Here is a 23974-nt window from a genome sequence, read left to right on the forward strand (position 1 = left end):
GTCATGTGCGTGGCTTGTTACGGGTTGGCTGCCTGGCCGCCGCGTCACTTCGGGGAGGGAGGGGCCAGTACTACATATGTCCGGCATCTCACTCGGCTCGTGTTCGACCAGCTGACTAGTGTCGTGCACGAGCCGGGTGAATGTTGAGACACGCAATAGGTGTCTCCCGGCCATACAATCAAATATAGATGTGTTGAAATCACATCAGCGTGACCCCTGATGAAGCACCGTGACTATTAGCGGTGCGGAAACATGTAGGGACACGTGTTAGTGGCACGGTTTGACCAGGTGTTATATTATAATACAGATAGGGGGAATCGTTGCTTGGCAGCATGTGGTGCTAACAACAGTACCCTCAATCGCTCCTCCTCCTGTATGGTCTACCGTGCTTACGCCTTTACAGTACATTTGGCTATCTAGCCCAATTTTAGTAAGGTTTTCTATAATAAAAATTGCATTTTAATCATTCATATAGGCAGTGATACAACCTGTAAAGTATAGTCCAATCATTATATTGTTGCCATCCTATTAATGGAAGGTCCAGTAGAAGTCAACCACATTTAAAGCCGATTTGGAGCCAATCGCTCGCTGCTAGACAATTTCTTATCGGTTGATTCACAAATACTCTATACGGCCAAAGGTATGTGGATACCTAACCATTACACCTATATAAGCTTGCTGGACATCCCATTCCAAAACCATGGGCATTAATATGCAGTTGGGCCCACTTCGTATCTATAACAAATTCCACTCTTTTTGGAAGGCTTTCCATAAGGTTTTGGAATGGGTCTGTGGGAATTTCTGCCATTTCAGCCAAAAGTGTATTTGAGAGGCAGGCACCGATAATGGACAAGAAAGTCTGGCTCACAATCAACGTTTAAATTCATCCCAAAAGTGTTTGATGGAGTTACGTTCGGGGCTCTGTGCAAGCCACTTGAGTTCCTTTACACCAAACTCGTCAAACCATGCCTTTATGGACCTCAGTTTTTGCACAGGGGCACACTCATGCTGGAACAAAAAAATGCCTTCCCCAATCTGTTGCCACAAAGTTGGAAGCATGCAGTTGTCTAAAATGTCTTTGTATGTTGTACAAGTCATTGAAAAACAGCGCAAGACGATTATCCCTCCTCCACCAAATTTTATAGTAGGCACTATGTATTCCAGTAGATCGCATTCTCCTGGCATCCGCAAAAACTCAGATTCGTCAATCAGAATGACAGATTGGGACTCTATAGTTAGTGCTACAACAGAGTCAATTGTTATGCGCCAGGCTCTCTAGTACTCCTAGGCGCCTCCACTTCATAATGATAGCATTTAGTTGACCAGGGCAGATCTGAAACACCTGAACTCAATAATTGGTATTGTCATACTTTTGACTATATAGTGTAACTTATTCGAATTTATTTTACTGAACCTTTATGCATAATTTCAGATGGCGCAGGAGTATGAATGACCCCTAAACAAGAACTACAATTATACTTTTTTTATTGCCGTTTTTTAATATCTGTATTTGCTATTTCCATTGTAAACTGACTTATCACTGTAATATAATGTGCTATATTTGTCTGCTAATTAGCTTTTCTACTTTTTGTATTATACAGAGTATTCGAAGTTACCATCTCATTTCCTATAGAATCAGAACTGACTATCTCTGTTTTTGATCATGACCTTATTGGATCAGATGATTTGATCGGCGAGACCAAGTTGGACCTAGAAAATCGTTTCTACAGTAATCACAGGCCGAACTGTGGTCTAGCGCTGCAATATGATGTGTAAGTGTCAAGAAAAAAAAAATGACACCAAATTTGTGAGGTGTATATATATATATATATATATATATATATATATATATATACACACACACACACACACACACACACGGTGGGCCATTTATATGGATACACCTAAATAAAATGGGAATGGTTGGTGATATTAACTTCCTGTTTGTGGCACATTAGTATATGGGAGGGGGGAAACTTTTCAAGCTGGGTGTTGACCATGGCGGCCATTTTGAAGTCGGACATTTTGTATCCAACTTTAGTTTTTTCAATGGGAAGAGGGTCATGTGACACATCAAACTTATCGAGAATTTCACAAGAAAAACAATGGTGTGCTTGGTTTTAACGTTACTTTATTCTTTCATGAGTTATTTACAAGTTTCTGACCACTTATAAAATGTGTTCAAAGTGCTGCCCATTGTGTTGGATTGTCAATGCAACCCTCTTCTCCCACTCTTCAGACACTGATAGCAACACCGCAGAAGAAATGCTAGCACAGGCTTCCAGTATCCGTAGTTTCAGTTGCTCCACATCTCGTATCTTCACAGCATAGGCAATTGCCTTCAGATGACCCCAAAGATAAAAGTCTAAGGGGGTCAGATCGGGAGGCAGCCAACCCGTAGGACCCTCTTCTCCCTATCGTGCCTATTTTAAAACCATAGTAGAGACTTTTTATAAATCTAGGCAACCTAATATACACTTATACAGAAGGACCAAGATCGTGTCAAATTTGAATGTTTTTTTTTTTTTTAAAAACTGAAAAAAAACACAATGATAATTTGACCAAAATAAAATTTATAGATATCAGATGTTGATATGCATGAAATTGAACATCGCATATGATAAGTAATATATTTTGATCCTACAGAGAGGGTTATAATGCATGGAGAGATGCCTTCAAACCTTCACAGATTCTAAGCTCATTGTGTAAGAAGCACAGTCTACCAGCCGCAGAATATAGAAGGGAGGAAGTGAAAGTAAACAACAAGATCTTTAAGATTCCCAGTGAGGGATTTCCTGAAGGTAAGTGACTAAAAAAGGATTTTCAGGTATTGTGATGGTCTGTCTGTCGATGTGCATGTACAGAAATTACAGAACTCAACACAAACTGGTATATATACACTAGTCCTTCTCAATGAATTAGATCAAAAAGTTAATTTATTTCAGTAATTCAATTAAAAAAGTGAAACTCATATAGTATATAGATTCATTACACACAGAGTGATCTATTTCCAGCATTTTTTTCTTTTAATGTTGATTATTATGGTAACCGTTAATGAAAACTCGAAATTTAGTCTCCTTGAAAATTAGAATATTAAATAAGCCCAATTTCAAAAATGATTTTTAATACCGAAATGTTGGCCTACTGAAAAGTACATACAGTATATGCCCTCAATACTTGGTCGGGGCTCCTTTTGCATGAATTACTGCATCAATGCAGCTTGGCATGGAGGCGATCATCCTGTGGTACTGCTGAGGTGTTATGGAAGCCCAGGTTGCTTTGATAGCGGCCTTCAGCTCGTCTGCATTGTTGGGTCTGATGTCTCATCTCCCTCTTGAGAATACCCCATAGATTCTCTATGGGGTTTAGGTCAGGCAAGTTTCCTGGCCAATCAAGTACAGTGATACTGCGGTTATTATACAAGGTATGGGTACTTTTGAAAGTGTGGGCAGGTGCCAAGTCCTGCAGGAAAATGAAATCAGCATCTCCATAAAGCTTGTCAGCAGAGGGAAGCATGAAGTGCTCTAAAATTTCCTGGTACACGGCTGTGTTGACTCTGGACTTGATATAACACAGTGGACCAACACCAGCAGATGACATGGCTCCCCAAACCATCACGGACTGTGGTAACTTCAAACGGGACCGCAAGCAACTTGGATTTAGAGCCTCTCCACTCTTCCTCCAGACTCTAGGACCGAGATTTCCAAATGAAATGCAAAATGTACTTTCATTTGAAAACAGGACTTAGGGCCACTGAGCAACAGACCAGTCCTTGTTCTCCTTAACCCAGGTAAGATGCTTCTGACGTTGTCTCAAGGAATGCAACAGTTGGAGCCCATGTCCTGGATACGTCTGTGTGTGAGTCTATATAATATATGAGTTTCACTTTTTGAATTGAAATACTGAAATGAATTAACTATTGGATGATACTCATTGAGGAGTAGTATATATATATATATATATATATATATATATATATATATATATATATATATACACACACACACATACATACATACATACACACACACACACACATTTACACTTTCAAACACTTACATAGCATTTAAGTTAATTTAGGAATTGGAGATTGGAAATACATCAAAGTTTTTACAAAGTAAAAACGGAGAAGCAATCAGATTCCAGCAATTTTTTTTCAAAAGCTATTTGGAAAATAAAAACAGCGACCTAGCTTGTTGCTATTGAAAATTCCTCCATTTTGTCTTCGTACTACTTTTCAGAAATCTCCCACATAATGTTTATATTTTTTAATTTCTGGTTTCAGAGGCCTTCTTTAGAGATAAGAACAGAGAAGAAGATGAGATGCTGTCCGGCTATGATGAACATAAAGCACTCTATGTTCTTCAGCACTGGGATGAGATGCCAGAGTATGGCACCAGACTCGTTCCAGAACACGTAGAAGTGAGGACCTTGTACAACACAGAGAGCCCAGGCCTGGGACAGGTACTTAGTTGAATCGCAACTTTGTTTATTTTATCAAGTTAGATTTCGTTTATATCTGCGCCAGGGTTCCATTCCAAAAGAACGTCTGAGCTTTTCGTCGGAGTGGAGCCCTGACTGACACAAACGGAAACCATAGTTTTCCGTTTCCATCACCATTGATTTCAATGGTGACGGATCTGGTGCTAATGGTTTCCGTTTGTCTCAGTTGTGCGAGGGTTCCGTCGTTTTGATGGAATCAATAGCGTAGTTGACTATGGTTTCTGTTTGTGTCAGTCAGGGCTCCATTCCGACGGAAAGCTCAGACGTTCCGTCAGAACGGAGCCCTGGCGCAGATGTGAACGAAGCCTTATCGTGATTCATGAAGCATCCTGTATTGGCATTTTTTGGATTTTAGGTGACATTACTGTAGATCTAGAGGGAAAGTACTAACGTAAAGTGAATCGTCACCTTTTATTACAATGTTATTTTTATTACAATGTCATTCTGTGCTGAATTCTATTTTATTATTTCTTTATCGTTGTCAGAAATCTGTTTTTCTGATACAGAACTCCAGATCCCCTACATAGACATAGATTTAAAACATTACATGCGGGATACCTCCGCTAGAGGAAACATGTGAGCTTACTGCATATGGTCTTATTATTGAGTTCAATGTATAACAGTATGCAGAAAGCTCCTATGCTCCCTCTAGTGGCAGCTGCAAGTACCTGGAATGTTATCTTTTAAATCGAGAAGCAAAATGGTGTTCCACATTTACTTTAAGGCTTCTTTGTGATCTGGTACTGAACATTTTTTAATTTTAAATGATTTTGCCTACTCCTCAATTCTCACGATAAGACCACTTACATTTCCTACTTACATTACCATGTACTTCTATCTTAACCAAGCCAATAGACTTTAGTTTAAAAATTAGCATTTTGTTCCTCCTTTCACAAATTTGAGACAAGGTCAGGATCAGAATCAAGGTTCAGGTCAGGGTTAGGATCAGAACCAAAGAGCCAAACAAAGATGTACATTAATCTGCAAGCAGGGGTGTAACTAGAGGTTGTTGGGACAAAACCACACTTTTGAAGGGCCCCCCCCTAGTATGAACCCCCCAGATCAGACATAAAAACAAATTACCGGGGGCCGGTCACAGATGCTGCAACGGTGATTGTTACGCCACTGGCTGCAGATGAGGTGTTCAGGTCGGACTATTCCTCAAAAAGGCTGTTTGGTCTGACGTTATGCAAAAGCATTGTTTGCCATGGATGGCAGAGAGAAGGAGTCACAGCAGGTTTGTGGCTGCCAGCAGAGGGTTACACTGGGGCAAAAAGAAGTGATTCAGGTTACCTAGCAACCTGACGCGGTAAACATCTGGAGCTGCGGACGCTTATGGGTACACGCCGCTGGAACGGGGAGTAGTGATTAACAACCAGTCTGTCTATAACTAGTTGAGCTAGAGTCTTTACATATTTGAATTACTATTTAATACCATGTATAGCTAGTTGTAGTGTAGACACTGTGCGCTTACTTCTATGAACTTGTTGTTCTTGCAGCAGACAAGGATAAATGTTACCAAGCACATGACATAGAGCTATCTTTATCTTTCAGGGATCTCTTCACATGTGGATTGATATGTTCCCAAATGATGTTCCTGCCCCGCCACCTGTGAACATCAAGCCTCGCGAACCGGTTAGGTAAATATGGCAAAAACATATATATGTTGTGCAGATTACTTTCATAGAAAAACATTATAGGATAGTTTATAATATAACTCTATACTTGTATTTTGCAGTTATGAGCTACGTGTTATTATTTGGAATACCGATGATGTTATTCTAGATGATGTCAATCCATTTACTGGGGAGCCTTCAAGTGATATCTATGTGAAAGGGTATGTGCTGTGTTTCCATTCACTTCCGAGTATTGTCTGCTGATTGTATTATAAATGTTTGTCATGAAGGATCAAACTTAGACAAAAATGATCATTAATTTTATCTATAGGTCACTGAGACATTTCAGAATAAGTGTGAGCTAAAGACCCCACCAATAGCTAGAATGTATTAAGCCCTGTGTCACTTCACTTCAGCTTATAGTGGCAATTTAAATACAGGCATCTGTGCGGTATGCCGATTCCACAGTATTTTTGAAAAAGCACTGGCAAGCGGCGCTTAAGGAAAGCCATGTCAGTCAGTGACTAGTATTCCAGCGACATGAGGGATGGGAGCGCGCCTCCAAATTAAAGTGCATTTAAAGTGCTACTGACTCATAATAGTAGTACGTAAAGTCTGATATTTCAGTGGGACTGTCAATATAGTTTGAAGATATGAAAAATGAGGCTTAAAGAGGCTCTGTGACCAGATTCTCAAATCCCTATCTCCTATTGCATGTGATCGGCGCTGCAATGTAGAGAACAGTAACGTGTTTTTTTTTTGTTTTTTTTTTAAACGTTCATTTTTGGCCAAGTTATGAGCTATTTATATATATATATATATATATATATATATATATGCAAATGAGCTTTGAAATGGACAACTGGGCATGTTTTTTTTTCGGATATCCACTGGGCGTGTATTGTGTTTTTAACTGGGCGTGTTTACTTGTTTTACTAACTGGGCGTTGTGAATAGAAGTGTATGATGCTGACAAATCAGTGACCAATCAGCATCATGCACTCCTCTCCATTCATTTACACAGCACATAGTGTTCTTACTAGAACGATGTGCAGCCACATACACAAGTGTCCTGATAATGAATACACATGACCTCCAGCCTGGACGTCATGTGTATTCAGAATCCTGACACTTCTGAATCTTTTCTGTGAGATTCCAGCAAGCCGCGAGATTACGAGGTAAACGAGATTTTGTTTCCCTTGCTGGAAATCTCACAAAAAAGATTCAGAAGTGTCAGGATTCTGAATACACATGACGTCCAGGCTGGAGGTCATGTGTATTCATTATCAGGACACTTGTGTATGTGGCTGCACATCGTTCTAGTAAGAACACTATGTGCTGTGTAAATGAATGGAGAGGAGTGCATGATGCTGATTGGTCACTGATTCGTCAGCATCATACACTGCTATTCACAATGCCCAGTTAGTAAAACAAGTAAACACGCCCAGTTAAAAACACAATACACGCCCAGTTGGACATACGAAAAAAAACACACCCAGTTGTCCATTTCAAAGCTCATTTGCATATATATATATATATATATATATATATATATATATATAAAATAGCTCATAACTTGGCCAAAAATTTAAGTTTTAAAAAAAAACAACACGTTACTGTTCTCTACATTGCAGCGCCGAACACATGCAATACGAGATAGGGATTTGAGAATCTGGTGACAGAGCCTCTTTAAGGGGAAAAGTGCTTCTTAGAATTACTCTATTTTAAAAAAGGATGTAACTTGTAAATACCTTGCTCTACTTATCTTGCTGTGATTCTGTATTACAGTAATTATTATAGTCTAGAGCTGCATTAACAACTCTGCCAGTTTCTATTGGAAACAGTCGACAGCTAGGTAAAAGACACTTCTTACAGCTTTGCGGAGCTACCACAATGCAAAAACTTTCTTCTGCATGGCTTACTGAGTTAGTTTGACTTACATCAGATTATTGTGCAGTTCCCAATGTAAAGAATACAGCTCTAGGCTGAATTAAGATAAAAAATGTCAATGCATTGGGCCAGCAGAGAATGCTGGAAGATTTGAGATCCACATTTCGGATTCTGAATACACCTGTGGATAAGAATGAGGTATAATACAGCTCAGTAGAAGACATGTAAAGAAAATGTATATAAATGTATTTAACAACTTTATGTAGATCTAAAGTGGTGTTTTAATGTGAATATTGATAGTTGGAGTATTATTTTCCTGTTACTTTTATAGCACCAATATATTCCTCAGCACTCTACATGATTATAATTACTCACATTAGTTCCTGTCCTCATTAGGACTCACAATTTAATTTACCTATCTAAAGCACACATACATACATACATACATACATACATACATACATACATACATACATACGAGACTATTTCATAGGAAGCTAGTTAATCTATTATTTTGTTTTGGAGTATAGTCGGAAACCCTTGCACAGGATAAACATACAGACGTTGACCCTAGTTAGATTTTAAACTATGAACCATTGAGCCACTGTACAGTTACGTCTTACTATATACAATTGGTTGTCTATTGTTGGTTCTAATAAATACATCACTTTTGTAGATGGATAAGAGGCTTAGAAGCAGATAAGCAGGAGACCGATGTACATTTTAATTCCCTCACCGGTGAAGGAAATTTCAACTGGAGGTTTGTGTATCGGTTTGACTACCTTCCGACAGAGAAAGAGATCACATACAAAAAGAAAGAGTCCTTCTTTTCCTTAGAAGAATCAGAATTCAGAGAGCCAGCCGTACTTGCCCTTCAAGTTTGGGATTACGATCGTATATCTGCTAATGACTTCTTAGGTTTGTACTGTAGCTACAGAGTTTTTGCATTTTTGTTGTTTTCCATAGAGATACCGTACTTAGAGTTTTTAATAATATCTTTAAATGAGGCAATTTTACACTTTAACATCCAGAGACTGGCTATATACATATGTTGCAGTAATACCTTTAGTCACGCATCGGCAGGCTTTGAAGCTTCACCTCCTTGTCAATTTGTATTAACACATTCAATTCAAATAACATTGAGTTTGTGATGTTGTAGCATGTTAGACTGCATCTATCTAATTTCCCTCGATCAAAATAAATGTGTGTATGTTGTATTAGACAGGGCTGGTCTTATGGACCAAAGTGCCCATACAGGGAGCCACCTTCCACAACCAGCCCCTAACATGCTTTATGCCATGACGCTGTACAACCTTTGCAGTGTCAGTGTACCACAGACTTAAAATAATTATCTTCCTCTGGTATCCTCACATGCCTAGCCTCTTTCCCTTGTGCACTGGGGCATTATGACAGACTGGCTGTGTAATAGGGGCATGTGGTTGTAATTGAAATGCTCTGTTATTGAACACTGTAATTGGGAGGTTCGGTTATGGGGACACTGTGACTAGGGCGCTGTTAAAGAAGCATACTGATTGGATAGCACTGCTGTAGGGTATTTGTGACTGGCATGCCTTTTGACAGAATTGCAAACCACTGCATTAAAAAAATTACCTATATTATCCTTCTATGTGTATCTTGCAGCATGTATGAAACTATGGGCATTGTGGAAGGCTGCCACACAAAAGAGGACATAAGATTGGCTTGCTTCTAGTGACTACAGGGCTCTGTTACAGTTGTACTGGGATTTCAATGTTCTGTTATTAGGATTCTGTGATTGGATGTTTTGTTATAAGGGCATTATGACTAGCGGACTGTTATGGGGCATTATCACTGAGGGACACTTATGGGGCATGAACTGTGAATTTTTTATGGGGCACAAACTGTGACACGTTCTTTTTATGAGGGTACTGTCTGTGACTGCCAGTTGTATAAGGGTACTGCCTGTGAAGGGTTCTCGTATGGAGGAACTGATTGTGATTGGCTCTTCTATGAGCTACTAATTGAGATTGGCAAAGTTATAGACCACTATTCGAGTTTAGAAATGTTATGCACTATTTATTAAGACTAAAGTGATAGCGAATGTCCACATTTTTAAATAAAAAAAAATAAAGCAGTGGGAGCAGTATCAAAAAATGTTTTGCATGGAGCTATCAAACTTGGTCCTGAACGCAGTCATGTCACTGTGTAGCGATAATAAAAACAGTGATATCCTGTACCCTTATTTGTCATGTTCTTTTTATTACGGGGACACATTTTCTCAGAATGTTTTTGTACTTGTTTGTATTAAAACCAATAAAAAAACTTTGAATTGGAAAAAAATCTGTGATATCACAGCTTCATTCACATCTGCGTCAAGGCTCCATTGCAGATGTTCTGACGTACCATAGGTTTCCGTTTACATCACCATTGATTTGGTGCCAATGGTTTTAGTTTCTCCCTGTTGTGCAAGGGTTCCGTGTTGACGGAATCAATACCGTAGTCGACTCTGATGCAAATGTGAACGAAGCCGTAAGTAATAGAAATAATTTTAATAATAATACAATTTTAATAATAATAATACTAGTAATAATAATTCTAGCAACACAATTGTTAGGAAGTTTCCATGAAGTTCACTTTGTTAAAAAGTACTTAGAAAGTACTTAACCCAAACTTTATCCCCTTTAAATAAAACTAAACACTAATTGTGTGTTGAAAAGAGAGATCCTAAATCAAAATGGAATTGCTTTCCGAGGGAAAAAGCACATAAAAGTCACCTCATAATAATGTAAGTTGTAATTCCCAGAATTATCTAGATATCTGGCCACATCTCCAGAATATGCTCTAGGAAAATATCTGAAATCAGGGATCAATTTGAGCAACTCCAAGGTAAGCAGAAATGCTTTTGAAGTGCTTACAAATATAAGGGAGTAAGCTGCTTAAAGGGTAACTAAACGTTCAACAAACTTCTGACGTCATAGTGACATGTCAGAAGTTTTGATTGGTGGGGGTCCGAGCACTGAGACCCCCCCATTCGCTAAAATGAAGCGGCAGAAGTGCTCATGTGAGCGCTCAGCCGCTTCGTTTCTGTTCGGATTTTTCTGTAAAGCCAATGTATCCGAGTACGGGCTCATAGACTTTCTATTGAGCCGGTAGTCCGCTACATATATTATTGAATTAAGTTATGAGTTCTGAACGATAGTCACTGTTTAGGGCCACTAAGTAAAGCTGATAATGTAATGGGCAACTTATTGCAGTTGCAATGCTATAGGGGTACTGATGGAGGGCAGCAATGTTATGAGGGCTGTTATGGTACCACAGTTGGTGTACCTAATTTTAACAGCAAAGAACAAAGCAAGGGGGATCACCAAATAAAAGTCTTGCACAAGGCATCTTCTAACCTTAGTCATTCTACTGAATACCATTTTACATTGAACAATTGCAGTATGCTATGACAAATGACTACTGGAACTTCAGTAGCATAGGTAACAACTAGATCCTCAGGACTGTTGTAAATAATGTTTCGGAATATTATTCAACCTAATAAAGACTGACTTTCCATGACAGGCCATCATTAGTGGTGGAACAATTCCTGGGACCCCGCTGATCAGCACTGATTATAGAGGCACAGCGCCAAACTTACAGTTGTGGATGTGCCTGGTACTGCAGCTCAATCCTGCAGATTGGCAGGGTTCCCGGGAGTCTGTTCCCACCAATCAAATATCGATGGCCTACTTTAAGGATAGGCCATCAATATTAACCTTGCGGAAAACTCTGAAAGAATTGTGTTTAGAATGAATAAGTTAAAAAAATATTTAGCACATTTTAAGCTTAATTATACTCCTACAAATTTAAGGCTTTATAAAGTTCATTATTTTTCTCATTGCAGGTTCATTTGAATTAAAATTAAGTGATATGGTGCGAGGAGCCAAAACAGCTCACCAGTGCACCATCAAATTGGCAAAAGATAGAGCCACACCACGCTTTTCTATCTTTAGAAACAAGCGTATGAGAGGTTGGTGGCCTTTAGTCAAACTCAAGACTGAAGAAGATGAAGAAAGGGAGGAACGAGAGGCCGAAGACAAAAAGAAGAAAAAGAAAAAGAAGAAGAAAAAAAATGTAAAACTGGAGGATGTGCAGTACAGTGATTCAAGTGGAAATACTTACATCCTGGCAGTAAGTGGTATAGGAGGAAGAATAATAACTAGTGTATATACTCTATATAATCTACAGGAACAACATTGGGATATTTTTAGAATTATAACTAGGTTTATGTTTAGGACTTCTTTATCTTAGATAATATTCATTAATTTGAAGTTCATTCTTGGAGTGTAATAGATTAGGAACCATGATCTAATCTAAAAACATATTGGCCATAGGATATGCGCTATGTAATGGTGCATTAGACCTTGGTTAAACAATCTCATACCACTTGTATAATTTTTTAAAGTGAAACTCTGGGCAGCTTTTCAGAATGAGTAAAATAGACCTACTAATATATCAGGCCGATCTCTCAGACATCACTCCCTGCCCTGCCCACTCCCTAAATGCACTTTGCATATAATACCGGTAATACTGAGAGCTCTCTGCTCCCTTTAGACAGGATTCACACACAGGATTTTTCTGCATTTTTCGTCATGTTTTTTATGTCGTTTTTGGTGCGGCCAGATGTTATATTAGAGTGTATAGTAAAATATCAACATACACCTAAGTTTTACTATGTGGCGTTTTTGAGACAATTTTGTATGCTCTGGGTATGGTGTATTTTATTTCCATAGGCTTTTTCATAGGACTTCAAAAACACCAGAAAAAAAAGCATGTACAAATGACACTAAATAAAAAATGCCACTAAAAACCGCCAGAAAAAGCACGTTACAATTTAATAACGTTTATGTTTTTAGAAGCGTTTTTGATGCAGTTTAAATTGTCAGAAAAATTGTGTGTGTGAAGAAATGTTTTAGGAAAGTCTTCCTGTTTTTTTTTGTATAAATGCAGGAGGAAGTAGCTAAACTGGAGCAGAGAGCTCTCAGTATGAGCAGTGTTATGTGCGATGTAAATGCAAGGGGTTGGTATGTTAGATAACCTTAATAGGTCCGTTTTACTAATTATGAAAATGTGCCATGGGCACATTTGTTCTATGGAATACAAAAAGATGGTGTGAACAGTGCCTTAACGAACATCTTCAGCAGCTCAGGTTAAGTTCACACTACCGTTAAGCTCCATTTAGCTCTCTTCCGTCAGAGGAAGAGATGAACGAGAGTCCAAACAGAAAGCAACGGTTCCGTTAGAATTACTATTGAATTCAATGGTAATCCTTCTGTTTCAGATGCATTCCGTTTTTTTGACGGAGGCAAAAGTGCAGCCAGCGGAACTCAACTATGCGATCGTCCGATCGCTTTTATAATACACCGCAATACTTTTGTATTGCAGTGTATTATTGCCTGTCCATGTAAAACGGACAGGCATCTGCTAGGCCATACCTCTGGCATGGCCTAGCAGGCATAACTAGTGGCAGACCTGGGGGCCTTTATCAGGCCCCCCAGCTGCCGTAGAAACCACCGAAACCCTGCGATCTTATGCAGGATGCCGGTGGAGTGAGAGAAGGAGCTCCTTTCCTCTCTCCATGACCACTCAGATGCAGCGCTCGCTATCGAAATGGCATCTGAGGGGTTAAGCGAGCGAGATCGATACGGATATCGATCTCGCCCGTTAGAGCAGGGCTGCTCCCAGCTCTCAGCTACCTCTGGTAGCTGAGAACAGGGAGATTTAACGGCTCCCAGCTCTATTTATTTATTCCGATGCAGTGCCGTAAAAAGGCTATTGCGTTGGAATAAAGCCCATTAGTTGCCGCCGTAAAAACACTAATGGGCGTTCACTACCAGTTTAATGATGCTCTCAGAAATAACTGGTCTCTCACACAAGGAAACACTAAGGCCTTATTCACACGAATGTGTTACACATCCGTGTGACGGCCGTTGAAACAACGGCCGTCACACGGCCCTATATAGTTCAATGTGGCCGTTCACACGGCCCTTGTTTCAACGGACCATGTGAAGGGTCCATGAGAAAATAGGACATGTTCTATTTTTTTACGCTTCTCACATTCCTCCATAGACTATAGTCTATGGGGGATCTGTGATATCACGTCCTGCAGCACAGATCACGGATGCACCTTGGACATGTGAATCTAGCCTAAGACAGCAGTATTACTTGGTGCTCTTAGCAAGGAACGCTCCTCTACAATGACGGAGATAGATGATGTGTGTCAACAGCTATACACCTTCTATAGAGGACGGGAAATGGTTTCTCAGTGCCGTTGTCATCAGATGCATGTATAGGTTTCTACTATGCAAGGAGTTAGGCAAATTTAAGCAGATATCTTATTAATAAGGAAGCCGGTAAAAATCCACCGGCTTCAGACATCATGATTCCAGGTAACATTTCTCTTTAAAAAGACTCTATGACAATCGATAACTGATTGCTCTGTTATGAGGATGTCAGGACATAATAACATACTATATGTAATGTTAACTATTCAACAAACTTCTTTTCAAAATAATTGTTTGGTTATAGGGTAAAGTTGAAGCAGAATTTCAGCTGCTGACAGTGGAGGAGGCAGAAAAGAGCCCAGTGGGATTGGGACGCAAGGAGCCAGAGCCCCTGGAGAAGCCAAAGTAAGACATATTTCAGTGACTCTCTTTTCAAATGTTCTTTTCCCCGACGCATAAATAAAACCACATACAGCAGAATGGCAGAGGGTTCCAGCTAAGAGCTTCAGTTTAATACAATAACCAAAATATTATACTTATTTTCCCTGTTGTGGTAATTAATTGAAATCAAATCACTGCCATAAGGATACTATAGAGTTTTATTGAGCCACGTCCATCAGAGCTACATGCAAGCTGTAGCAAGGTGAGGATGTTTTACGGAATCTGTAATGGAAAGAATCCAAAAGCATTTGGCATTCTCTGTAACTCCCACTCAATTCAATGGGGGGAGACAATACATCTGTATCTGTCTTTTCCCTGGCAAACAGGAGTAAAATGTCAAGTTTACAGGATCACTATAGGTCCTATCGGTGTTAGAGACCTTGCATCTGCAGCCACCCTACCTTGGCAATCTAAGACTAAAACTGGTCCATTCGTGGGATCAGTGGGGGACCTAGAAGTTGGACAGGTCATAAAACATTAAAATTTCAGAAAATCGAATTTTAAGACAAGAAGAAATTACACATTTCTCCTAGTAATTTCAACTTTTACTATTAGAATTTGGCACAAATGCCCTACATAAAGTGGATCCTTCCCCGATACTGAATGCAACTTTTCACCTTTGAATGCCAAATACCACTTTAGAGTTTACATCTAGATATAACATTAAAAAGTTGAGCAACTATCCCATTCTGATACATGGTTCCATTTCCCTGCACCGATCAGCTGCTCTGGCTTAAAGAGGCAGCCGGAGCAGCTGATCAGTGCAGGGTCCAGGTATCAGACTTCCATCGAAAATATACTGATGACCTATCCGTTGGATAGGTCATCAGTATGAAAAACCGCCCGGTGCCCGGACAACCCCTTTAAATCTTCCAGCACCACAAGCTAGATCAGAGGTCTCAAACACGCGGGCCGCATTCAGCCCCTGAAGCTGTCATCTGTAGCCCGCTGACAGCGGGAAAGCAGAGAGCAAGCAGAAGGAAGAGCGCCGCACACCCCCCCTGAAAATAGTGCCACGCCACACACCCCACCCTGTGAACAGCGCTGCACCCCCACTCTATAGATAGCTTCATTTGGCTCCCTCTAGGATTGGAATCCAGAGCCAGAGCGCTCTGGTCGGGGATTCCGCTGATAGACGAGGCCTCTGACGTAACTGTCTATATATGGACAGTGATGTCAGTGGATCCTCCTGGACCGGAATGCCCGGCCAGCAGGTGGCCGACGTCCTGGTCGGGGATTCCGCTGATAAACGAGGCCTCTCAAGTAACTGTCCGTATATGGACAGTGACGTCAGGGGCTCTTCCAGGAGAGGAATCCGCGGCCAAAGTGTCGGTAACGCTTTAGCTGGGGATTCCACTCCTAGAGGGAGACCCAATGGAGCTATCTCTAGGGGGTTTTGCGTGGCACTATCTATAGAGGGCACTGTGGCATTATCTACGGGGGTGGCAGTATCTACAGAGGGCACTGTGGCACTATCTAAAAAGGGGCTGCCCAATCTTGACATTCTTGTGTCTGCCAAACGCTGCCAACTGAGCAGCCATACTGCATTTAGCGTCACTTAAACTGGAAAACTGGATTGTTAAAATAAGCACGTGGAGTAAACTCGCAAATTTCTGGTAAGTTTAATCCTAGCGGTATTATTATAGTAATGTAGTATTATTATAGCAACATAGTATTATTACAGTAATGTAGTATTGTTATAGTAACGTAGTATTCTAGTAATGTAGTATTATAGTAATGTAGTATTATAGTAATGCAGTATTATAGTAACGTAATATTATAGTAACGTAATATTATAGTAACATAGTATTGTTATTATGGTAATGTAGTATTATTATAGTAATGCAGTATTATTATAGTAATGTAGTATTGTTATAGCAATGTAGTATTGTTATAGTAATGTAGTATTATTATCATAGTAATGTAGTCTTGTTATAGTGATGTAGTATTATTATAGTAATGTAGTATTGTTATAGCAATGTAGTATTATAGTAATGTAGTATTAGTATATCAATGTATTATGGTTATAGCAATGTAGTAATGTAGTAATGTAGTATTAGTATATTAACGTAGTATGGTTATAGCAATGTAGTATGATTATAGTAATGTAGTACTGTAGTATTATAGTAATGTAGTATTAGTATAGTAACGTAGTATGATTATAGCAATATAGTATTATTATAGTATGTAGTATTAGTATAGTAATGTAGTATTAGTATAGTAACTTAGTATGGTTATAGCAATGTAGAATTATTATAGTAATGTAGTATTATAGTAATGTAGTATTATTATAGTAATGTAGTATTGTTATAGTAATGTAGTATTATATTAATGTAGTAATGTAGTATTATTATAGTAATGTAGTATTAGTATAGTAATGTAGTATTGTTATAGTAATGTAGTATTATATTAATGTAGTATTACCTGGCAGAGTTTGTGAACCCTGAGCTAGATCAATGTCTGTACATAGCTTGCTCTGGTGATTTGCATTCTGGGAAGAGCAGTCTTTATTCAAAGCTACATCAGTTATTAGTAAGAACAACTCTCCAAGAATGCAGTGCAGCAGAAATCATTGCATTATGGAGCTTGGTTGGTGGCTGTCCTGCAGCAATATGGCTGGTTTTAACAGCAAAAATCAGAAATCGAAATGTAACTATGGACTATATACCAGGCAGTAACTCAGGATCACCACAAGATAAGTAATGCAATGCTTAAAAGTTACTTTTTAAGTAGTTATATTTAGAGATAAAAGGTAAAACAATGGCGATCACACACCTTCAGCATGCTGTAAAGGGGATGTACAAACAAAACAGTACCATGATTGTAACTATTTCGAGTATAATGTACCAGACAAGACTTGTGCAGTCACTTTATGCGTTGATTTTCTGTGCGTTTCATATGTAGTTTACTGCGACTGTTTGTTACTTGACACAAATGGTCTGTTCCTCATCATAAACATATAACATACCTATTTGCATTTTACAGCCGTCCAAAAACTTCATTCAACTGGTTCGTGAACCCACTGAAAACATTTGTCTTCTTTATCTGGAAGAAATATAAGAAGTACATCATTGCTCTGCTTATCATCGCTATTTTGACGATTTTCTTGGTTCTCATACTGTACACCATGCCAGGATATATCAGTCAGAAGATCATCAATGGATAGACATTACTAGTTTAATGGACAATGCAAATCTGACTATAAAACTGTATTTACTGATATAATAGGAATGTATATTATTAATTTACATAATCACACTGCCTCTACCGTCCATATTACCCTTGGGTTAGCCTTTTGAATTAAATCTATGTTCATTGAATTGACTTATTTCTTGAGGAAATGCGTATGCACCCTAAAGTGTTTGGATTTATTTTCATTTTTACATGTAGGGCAGGACAAGCCCTCTAAGACTAAGATTTACCAATGAATTTCTGGCTATCTGGTGTAGGCTTTTAAGGTCACGTTCAGACGTGGCAGAATTTTTCCGCTGCAAATGTTGGTGCAGATTTGGGGCAATTACGCAATGAATCTGCACCAACATTTGCATATTTGACAGGTAATTCAGACGTTGAGAATATCACAGCGGACTTGCCACAGATTTCAGTTTTTGCATTGCAAAGGCTGAAATCTGCAGTGAAATTCCGCTTCTTCTCCACAATGGAAAGAGCATGCTGAGGAGGGAAAAATCTGCACCGCAGCCTGAATTCCGCACAGTTATTTTCTGCAACGTGTGAACTAAGTTTCCTAAAAATGTATAGAAAGAAATGAAAAAAAACGGCTGCTGCAGAACTCCACTGCGGACTGTCCACAGCAGAATTCAACAGCTATTCCGCCACGTGTGAATGTGCCCTAAGAAGGATCTCTCAGATAAAGAAGGTAGAAGGAAGTTAAAATAGGCGAAGGAGGATTTGAGATGGCTCTTTATTCTATATTTATTTTACACACACATGAATGACTAGAGAAAATACTAATTAATAAGGATGCCTTGACGTGAGGCTGTATGGTATAGTTCAGACGTGCATCAGTCAACACATCTCGCATGACTGCTACATACAGACAAACGTGAACTATGTAACGATGTAACCCCATAGAGGCAAAACATACAGTGCCAGCACCATCTGCAGCATGCCGGAGAGTATTACATACTTCACATCAACAAGCAGTTACTGTGATATTAGGATAAAAAGCTGATCCTTTCAATATATATGTACCATATATATTTACATGTAATGCACCAGAATAAATCGCATAGCATTTTTTCTGATCTGCTGGTCTCAATATGCTGCAACCTGGCAACTGCAATAGTTTGGTCAAAAAGTAAAATAGCCTGAGCGCCAACTACATAGACGAGACATTTTTATAGTGTGGATTAATGTTTAACAAAAATAGGTCCCCTGAGAGTTATCCAATAAATGGAAATGGCACACCGAATCTTGGGACCAAAGAAGACTTGCACATTCGCTCATGGACCCAAGTCTATAGCATACTGACTCTTGAGTTTCCAAATGGGCCTGTAGTTCAGTTATGATAAGACAAAAACATTATTTTTTTTGTGATTCTAGCCTTTCTGCTACCTGCCTGAATTGTGAAATTGTTCCTCTATTAAATTGTTTTGGTCTTAGTTTGCTCATGTGTACCCAATTTACATTTTATAGAGGCAGCCCATGCAGCAACAGTAGGGCCCACGACGAGGGAATCCTAGGCTAGCCCTCTCCCTCTTTTCTATGGGTTACTTAAAACTGCACAGACCTTTCTCTCCACAATCAAAGCGACACTATTGACAAAGTCAGGGAAAAGGGGCAATTGGGAAATCCTGATGCTAGCAAGGGGTGGGTGGGCAACAAGTGCAAGGCCATGAACAAACATGGTGGAGTGTGATGCCACAAGCTACCTCCAGCAACTCATTTTTGGCTTTTGGGATCCCCAACCAACAAATTCCCCCTTCAAGACCATACTTAAAGTTTAAGCCAATGAGTGGACACAAATAGAAGTAGTACAAAAAAAAGATGGGTACCCCGACACAATTGAGAAGGAACATATACAGCTGTGCAACTGCAGTACAGGCTGCTTCTAGCTTCAAATATATGCAATTAAATGGCATGTTTATAATATATTTAGTAAAGGGAATCTGGAATTCCCTTCATTTGTTTTAGCTATACATATTTTATAAAACAAAGTTCTGTATTTGTAAATCTTATAACTATATGTTTTACTTTAATAATAAGACTGTAAAATGATATTCTGTATGTGTGTAAAAATATTCCAAATGAATACATGTAAATAATAAATGTAAACAGTCATTTTAATTTCTAAATGAAATGTATATTTATTTGATGTGTGTTTGTATACACTGTAGTTGGTACTATACAAGTGAAATTGGGTTACACTAGGGCTCCATCACCATACTCTGCTGAGAAAAATCACAATTGCTGAGGCCTCATGCACATGAATGTATTTTTGTCCGCCCGTAAATACGGGTCCTTGGTGACACGTATTCGACCCGTATTGCACCAGTATTTACGGACCCGTTCCCGTGAATACGGGTACGGTGTCACCAGTATTCCACCTATATTCACGGGCACGTTTTCGCTGCAAAATTGCACTGCACTAATCGGCAGCCCCTTCTCACTATCAGTGCAGGATAGAGAGAAGGGGCAGGCCTTTCCGAGGTAAAAGTAAAAGAAATTCATACTTACCTGGCCGTTGTCTTGGTGACGGGTCCCTCTCTTGACATCCAGCCCGGCCTCCCTGGATGACGCGGCAGTCCATGTGACCGCTGCAGCCTGTGATTGGCTGCAGCGGTCACATGGGCTGAAATGTCATTCCGGGAGGCCGGACTGGAGGAAGAAGCAGGGAGTTCTGGGTAAGTATGAACGTGTTTTTTTTTTTACAGGTTGATCTATATTGTGATCGGTAGTTTCTGTCCAGGGTGCTGAAACAGTTACGGACGATCGTTTAACTCTTTCAGCACCCTGGACAGTGACTATTTACGGACGTCGCCTAGCAACGTTCCCGTAATTACGGGTGCACACATGTAGTCACCCGTAATTACGGGAGCCCCATAGACTTCTATGGTCCTGCCCGTGCCGTAATTACGGCCTAAAATAGGACATGTTCTATATTTTTCAACGGAACGGGCACCTTCCCGTAAGCATACGGGGAGGTACCCATGGCCAATAGAAGTCCATGGGCCCGTAAAAACGTGCCGTAATTACGGGCGTTTTTACGTTCGTGTGCATGGGGCCTTAGGCTTTGTTCACATCTGCGTTGGGGTCCCGTTCTGACGTTTTGTCAGAGCTTTTCGTCAGAACGGGCCCCTGAACATACACAAATTGACACAGATGGAAAGCAGAGGTTTCCGTTTCCATCACGATTGATTTCAATGTTGACAGATCAGGTACCCATGGTTTCTGTTGTGCACTGGACACGTAGTTTTGCCGGAAGCAATAGCGTAGACTACTACACTATTGCTTCCGGCAAAACGACGGCTTCCGGTGCACAACAGAGACAAACGGAAACCATGGGCACCGGATCCGTCACCATTGAAATCAATCATGATGGAAACGGAAACTTCTGGTATCCGTCTGTCAGTTTGTGTCTGTTCAGGGTCCCGATCTGCTGGAAAGCTCCGATGGAACGTCAGAACGGGACCCCAACGCAGATGTGAACAAAGCCTTAGTTGTGTTAAGTCTCGGGTAAATTCCATTTTAAAAGCTACTGTAAAGGCCCCATGCATACGACCGTAGATTTCGTCTGTAATTATGGACTCATTCATTTCTATGGCCGACGGACACCTTCACGGACCGTGATTACAAAGTGTCCATAAATCGAGTGCTAACACTTTGTAATAAACATGTTTTTATACACCGTCTTAATCCAGACTTAGTTAGAATAATATGCGCCAAATTGATTATTGACCTCCTAATATATTTAGCGAATCTTGGCTGTCCGTGTGCTGTGAGCAGGCGTAGATTTGTGCTATAATTTACGCCCGATTTTGGGGTATTTTTTAGTAAATCTGTTGGTGCATTAATAGCCACGCCCCTCCAGATAACTCCACCCCTTTTCTTGCAATTTTGTGTCTAAAGCAAATTTTAGTGCAAACATGGCGTGCGGTAAAATTTGCAACCTATTTACGCCACAAATGTGCTGTAAAGCCGTTAAGATTTTTTACCTCATTGTGTTAAAATCCTGCCTCTACAATCTACTGTTGTTCTGAAAGTCAACCGACTTACTCAGGGACACATCAAAGTATGTGGAGGTACCGGGCAAACCCATGGGCGCACTGTAAAACCATGGCAACTCACAGTAAAAATGCATGTGAAAAACTAGCGGTTTTCAGTTGTGCAGCAAAACCGCATCGTGTGAATACATCCTAAGTATACTGACATGGACACCTCCGTTAAAACGAGAAAGGCTACAGGCACACGACCGTTTGTATTTTGTGGCCCGTAAACAACGGATCCGTTTTCCTTTTTTGCGGTCCGTGTGTCATCAGTGTGTCCTCCTTATCCGTTGTGCTTGTTCTATAGGTTTTCACGATGTGGGCAGAACCTAGCCGCAAAAACGGACAGGAATAGGACCTGTTCTAAGTTTTGCGGCTCTGTCCCACGGCACCCACACGGATCAGTGGAAACCATGGCCATTATAAATGAATGGGTCCGTGTGTTATCCATTGAACAATAGATAGCACACAGACATAATACAATGGTCGTGTGCATGGTAGTTAGGAGACCAGAGAGAGAAAGACATGGACTTTAAAATAACACTGATAAATATATAAGAGGATATAACAGAGAACACAGTCCACCGTTCTTCTTTAGTTGGCCGAGAATGAACACCTGACCAGCTCCATGGGCCCCTCTTTTATACAAGAGTTGCAGAGCCAGTTGACGGCATCTCTATTTCAAATCAAACAAATTGGGGAGGGACAAAGTCCCCTGGTCTGTCCCTATAGTTTAGAGTAAGGGTATGTTCACACGCAGTAGCAAAATACGTCTGAAATTACGGAGCAGTTTTCGCGTATTTTACGGACGTTATTGGAGCGTTTTTTCAATGGAGTCAATGAAAAATGGCTCCAAAAACATCCCAAGAAGTAACATGCACTTCTTTCACGCGGGCGTCTTTTTACACGCCGTCGTTTGACAGCGACGCGTAAAATAACATCTCGTGGGAACAGAACATCATAAAACCCATTGAAAGCAATGGGCAGATGTTTGTAGGCGTAATGGAGCAGTTTTTTCAGGCGTAATTCGAGGCATAAAATGTCCGTACATATGTATGTACGGTTGTGTCATACATAATTATCAGCCACTCCGATATTTTCTTATGTCTGTGGTTTTTTAATACTTTATTAGCGCCTTAGTAATGGCAGTTGTCTGTTTGATGACATTTCATTACGAAGACGAGGCTTAGTGTTAGCCAGTAAAAAGGCTAGCCTTAACACCCCACCCCATTATTATCACGACCCCCACCGCCACCAGGCAGGGTACGATCCAGTACCCGACCATCTATAGTGATGGCTGGGCACTGGGGCAGCCGCAGGCTGGTATTAGACTGGGAAAGGCCAAAAACCATGGCCCTTCCCACCCTTGTAACGCTAGGCTGCTGCTGCTGCTGCTATGTTGTATCTGGCTGATATAAGAAAATGACACTTGAAACAGCTTCACCCCAAGAAGTACAGAATCACAATAGTATAAAAATCAATCCCATGTCTATGTAATGTTGCCATAGTAGAATACAGTCGACTCACGATGATATTAAATTTTTTTTAGTCAAACTTGCTTCTTCCTCAAGTAGTCAAGTAATGTTGGCACCTGGCCTCATGTTGGATGAAGCCCTGTGTGGTACCTTCAGTTGCTGCCATCCCATACGGCGTACAAATATAATACGGTATTTAATTATAAATGCCATATAGAGTTGCCTTAATAACAATCCTATACAGTGCCACCACTACCATACACTGCAAAAACAAATATATTGTACAGAGGCCAAGTAGCAGTGCCCCACAACGCAAATACTACCATACATTGCTCGAATAAAGCCAATATACAGTGACCAAATTACAATTCTATATATAAAGTAATCTAATCATAGGGCTATACAATGTCTTAATAATACTAATATTCATTTAATATTAAGACTCATGGTGGCCTCAGCTACCAGGACATCAGTAAAGCCCTGTCAGTAGGGGCAGCCGATTCTCCTTGTGTGACTGTACAGGTCACACGCCTAGGTTGTGTTCAACTAATCAGACAATATAGATTAGTTAGTGAAACA

The 23974-nt window shown here is 40.0% G+C and overlaps 1 protein-coding gene across 1 annotated transcript in view; it reads left to right on the forward strand.

Moving 5' to 3' along the window:
- The window catches only part of LOC142666383 (fer-1-like protein 4), a 104557-nt gene extending 86595 nt beyond the window's left edge, over nt 1-17962 (forward strand). The window contains exons 37-45 of the mRNA XM_075846408.1: nt 1602-1772; nt 2647-2801; nt 4286-4464; nt 6058-6143; nt 6242-6340; nt 8685-8926; nt 11874-12160; nt 14558-14658; nt 17680-17962. Of these exons, the coding sequence (XP_075702523.1) occupies nt 1602-1772; nt 2647-2801; nt 4286-4464; nt 6058-6143; nt 6242-6340; nt 8685-8926; nt 11874-12160; nt 14558-14658; nt 17680-17860 (1501 nt within the window). The 3' untranslated portion in view covers nt 17861-17962. The remainder of the gene's footprint in view (nt 1-1601; nt 1773-2646; nt 2802-4285; nt 4465-6057; nt 6144-6241; nt 6341-8684; nt 8927-11873; nt 12161-14557; nt 14659-17679) is intronic.
- Nucleotides 17963-23974: the final 6012 nt, after the last annotated feature.

The sequence above is a fragment of the Rhinoderma darwinii genome, chromosome 13 (assembly GCF_050947455.1).
Source record: "Rhinoderma darwinii isolate aRhiDar2 chromosome 13, aRhiDar2.hap1, whole genome shotgun sequence".
NCBI lineage: Eukaryota > Metazoa > Chordata > Amphibia > Anura > Rhinodermatidae > Rhinoderma > Rhinoderma darwinii.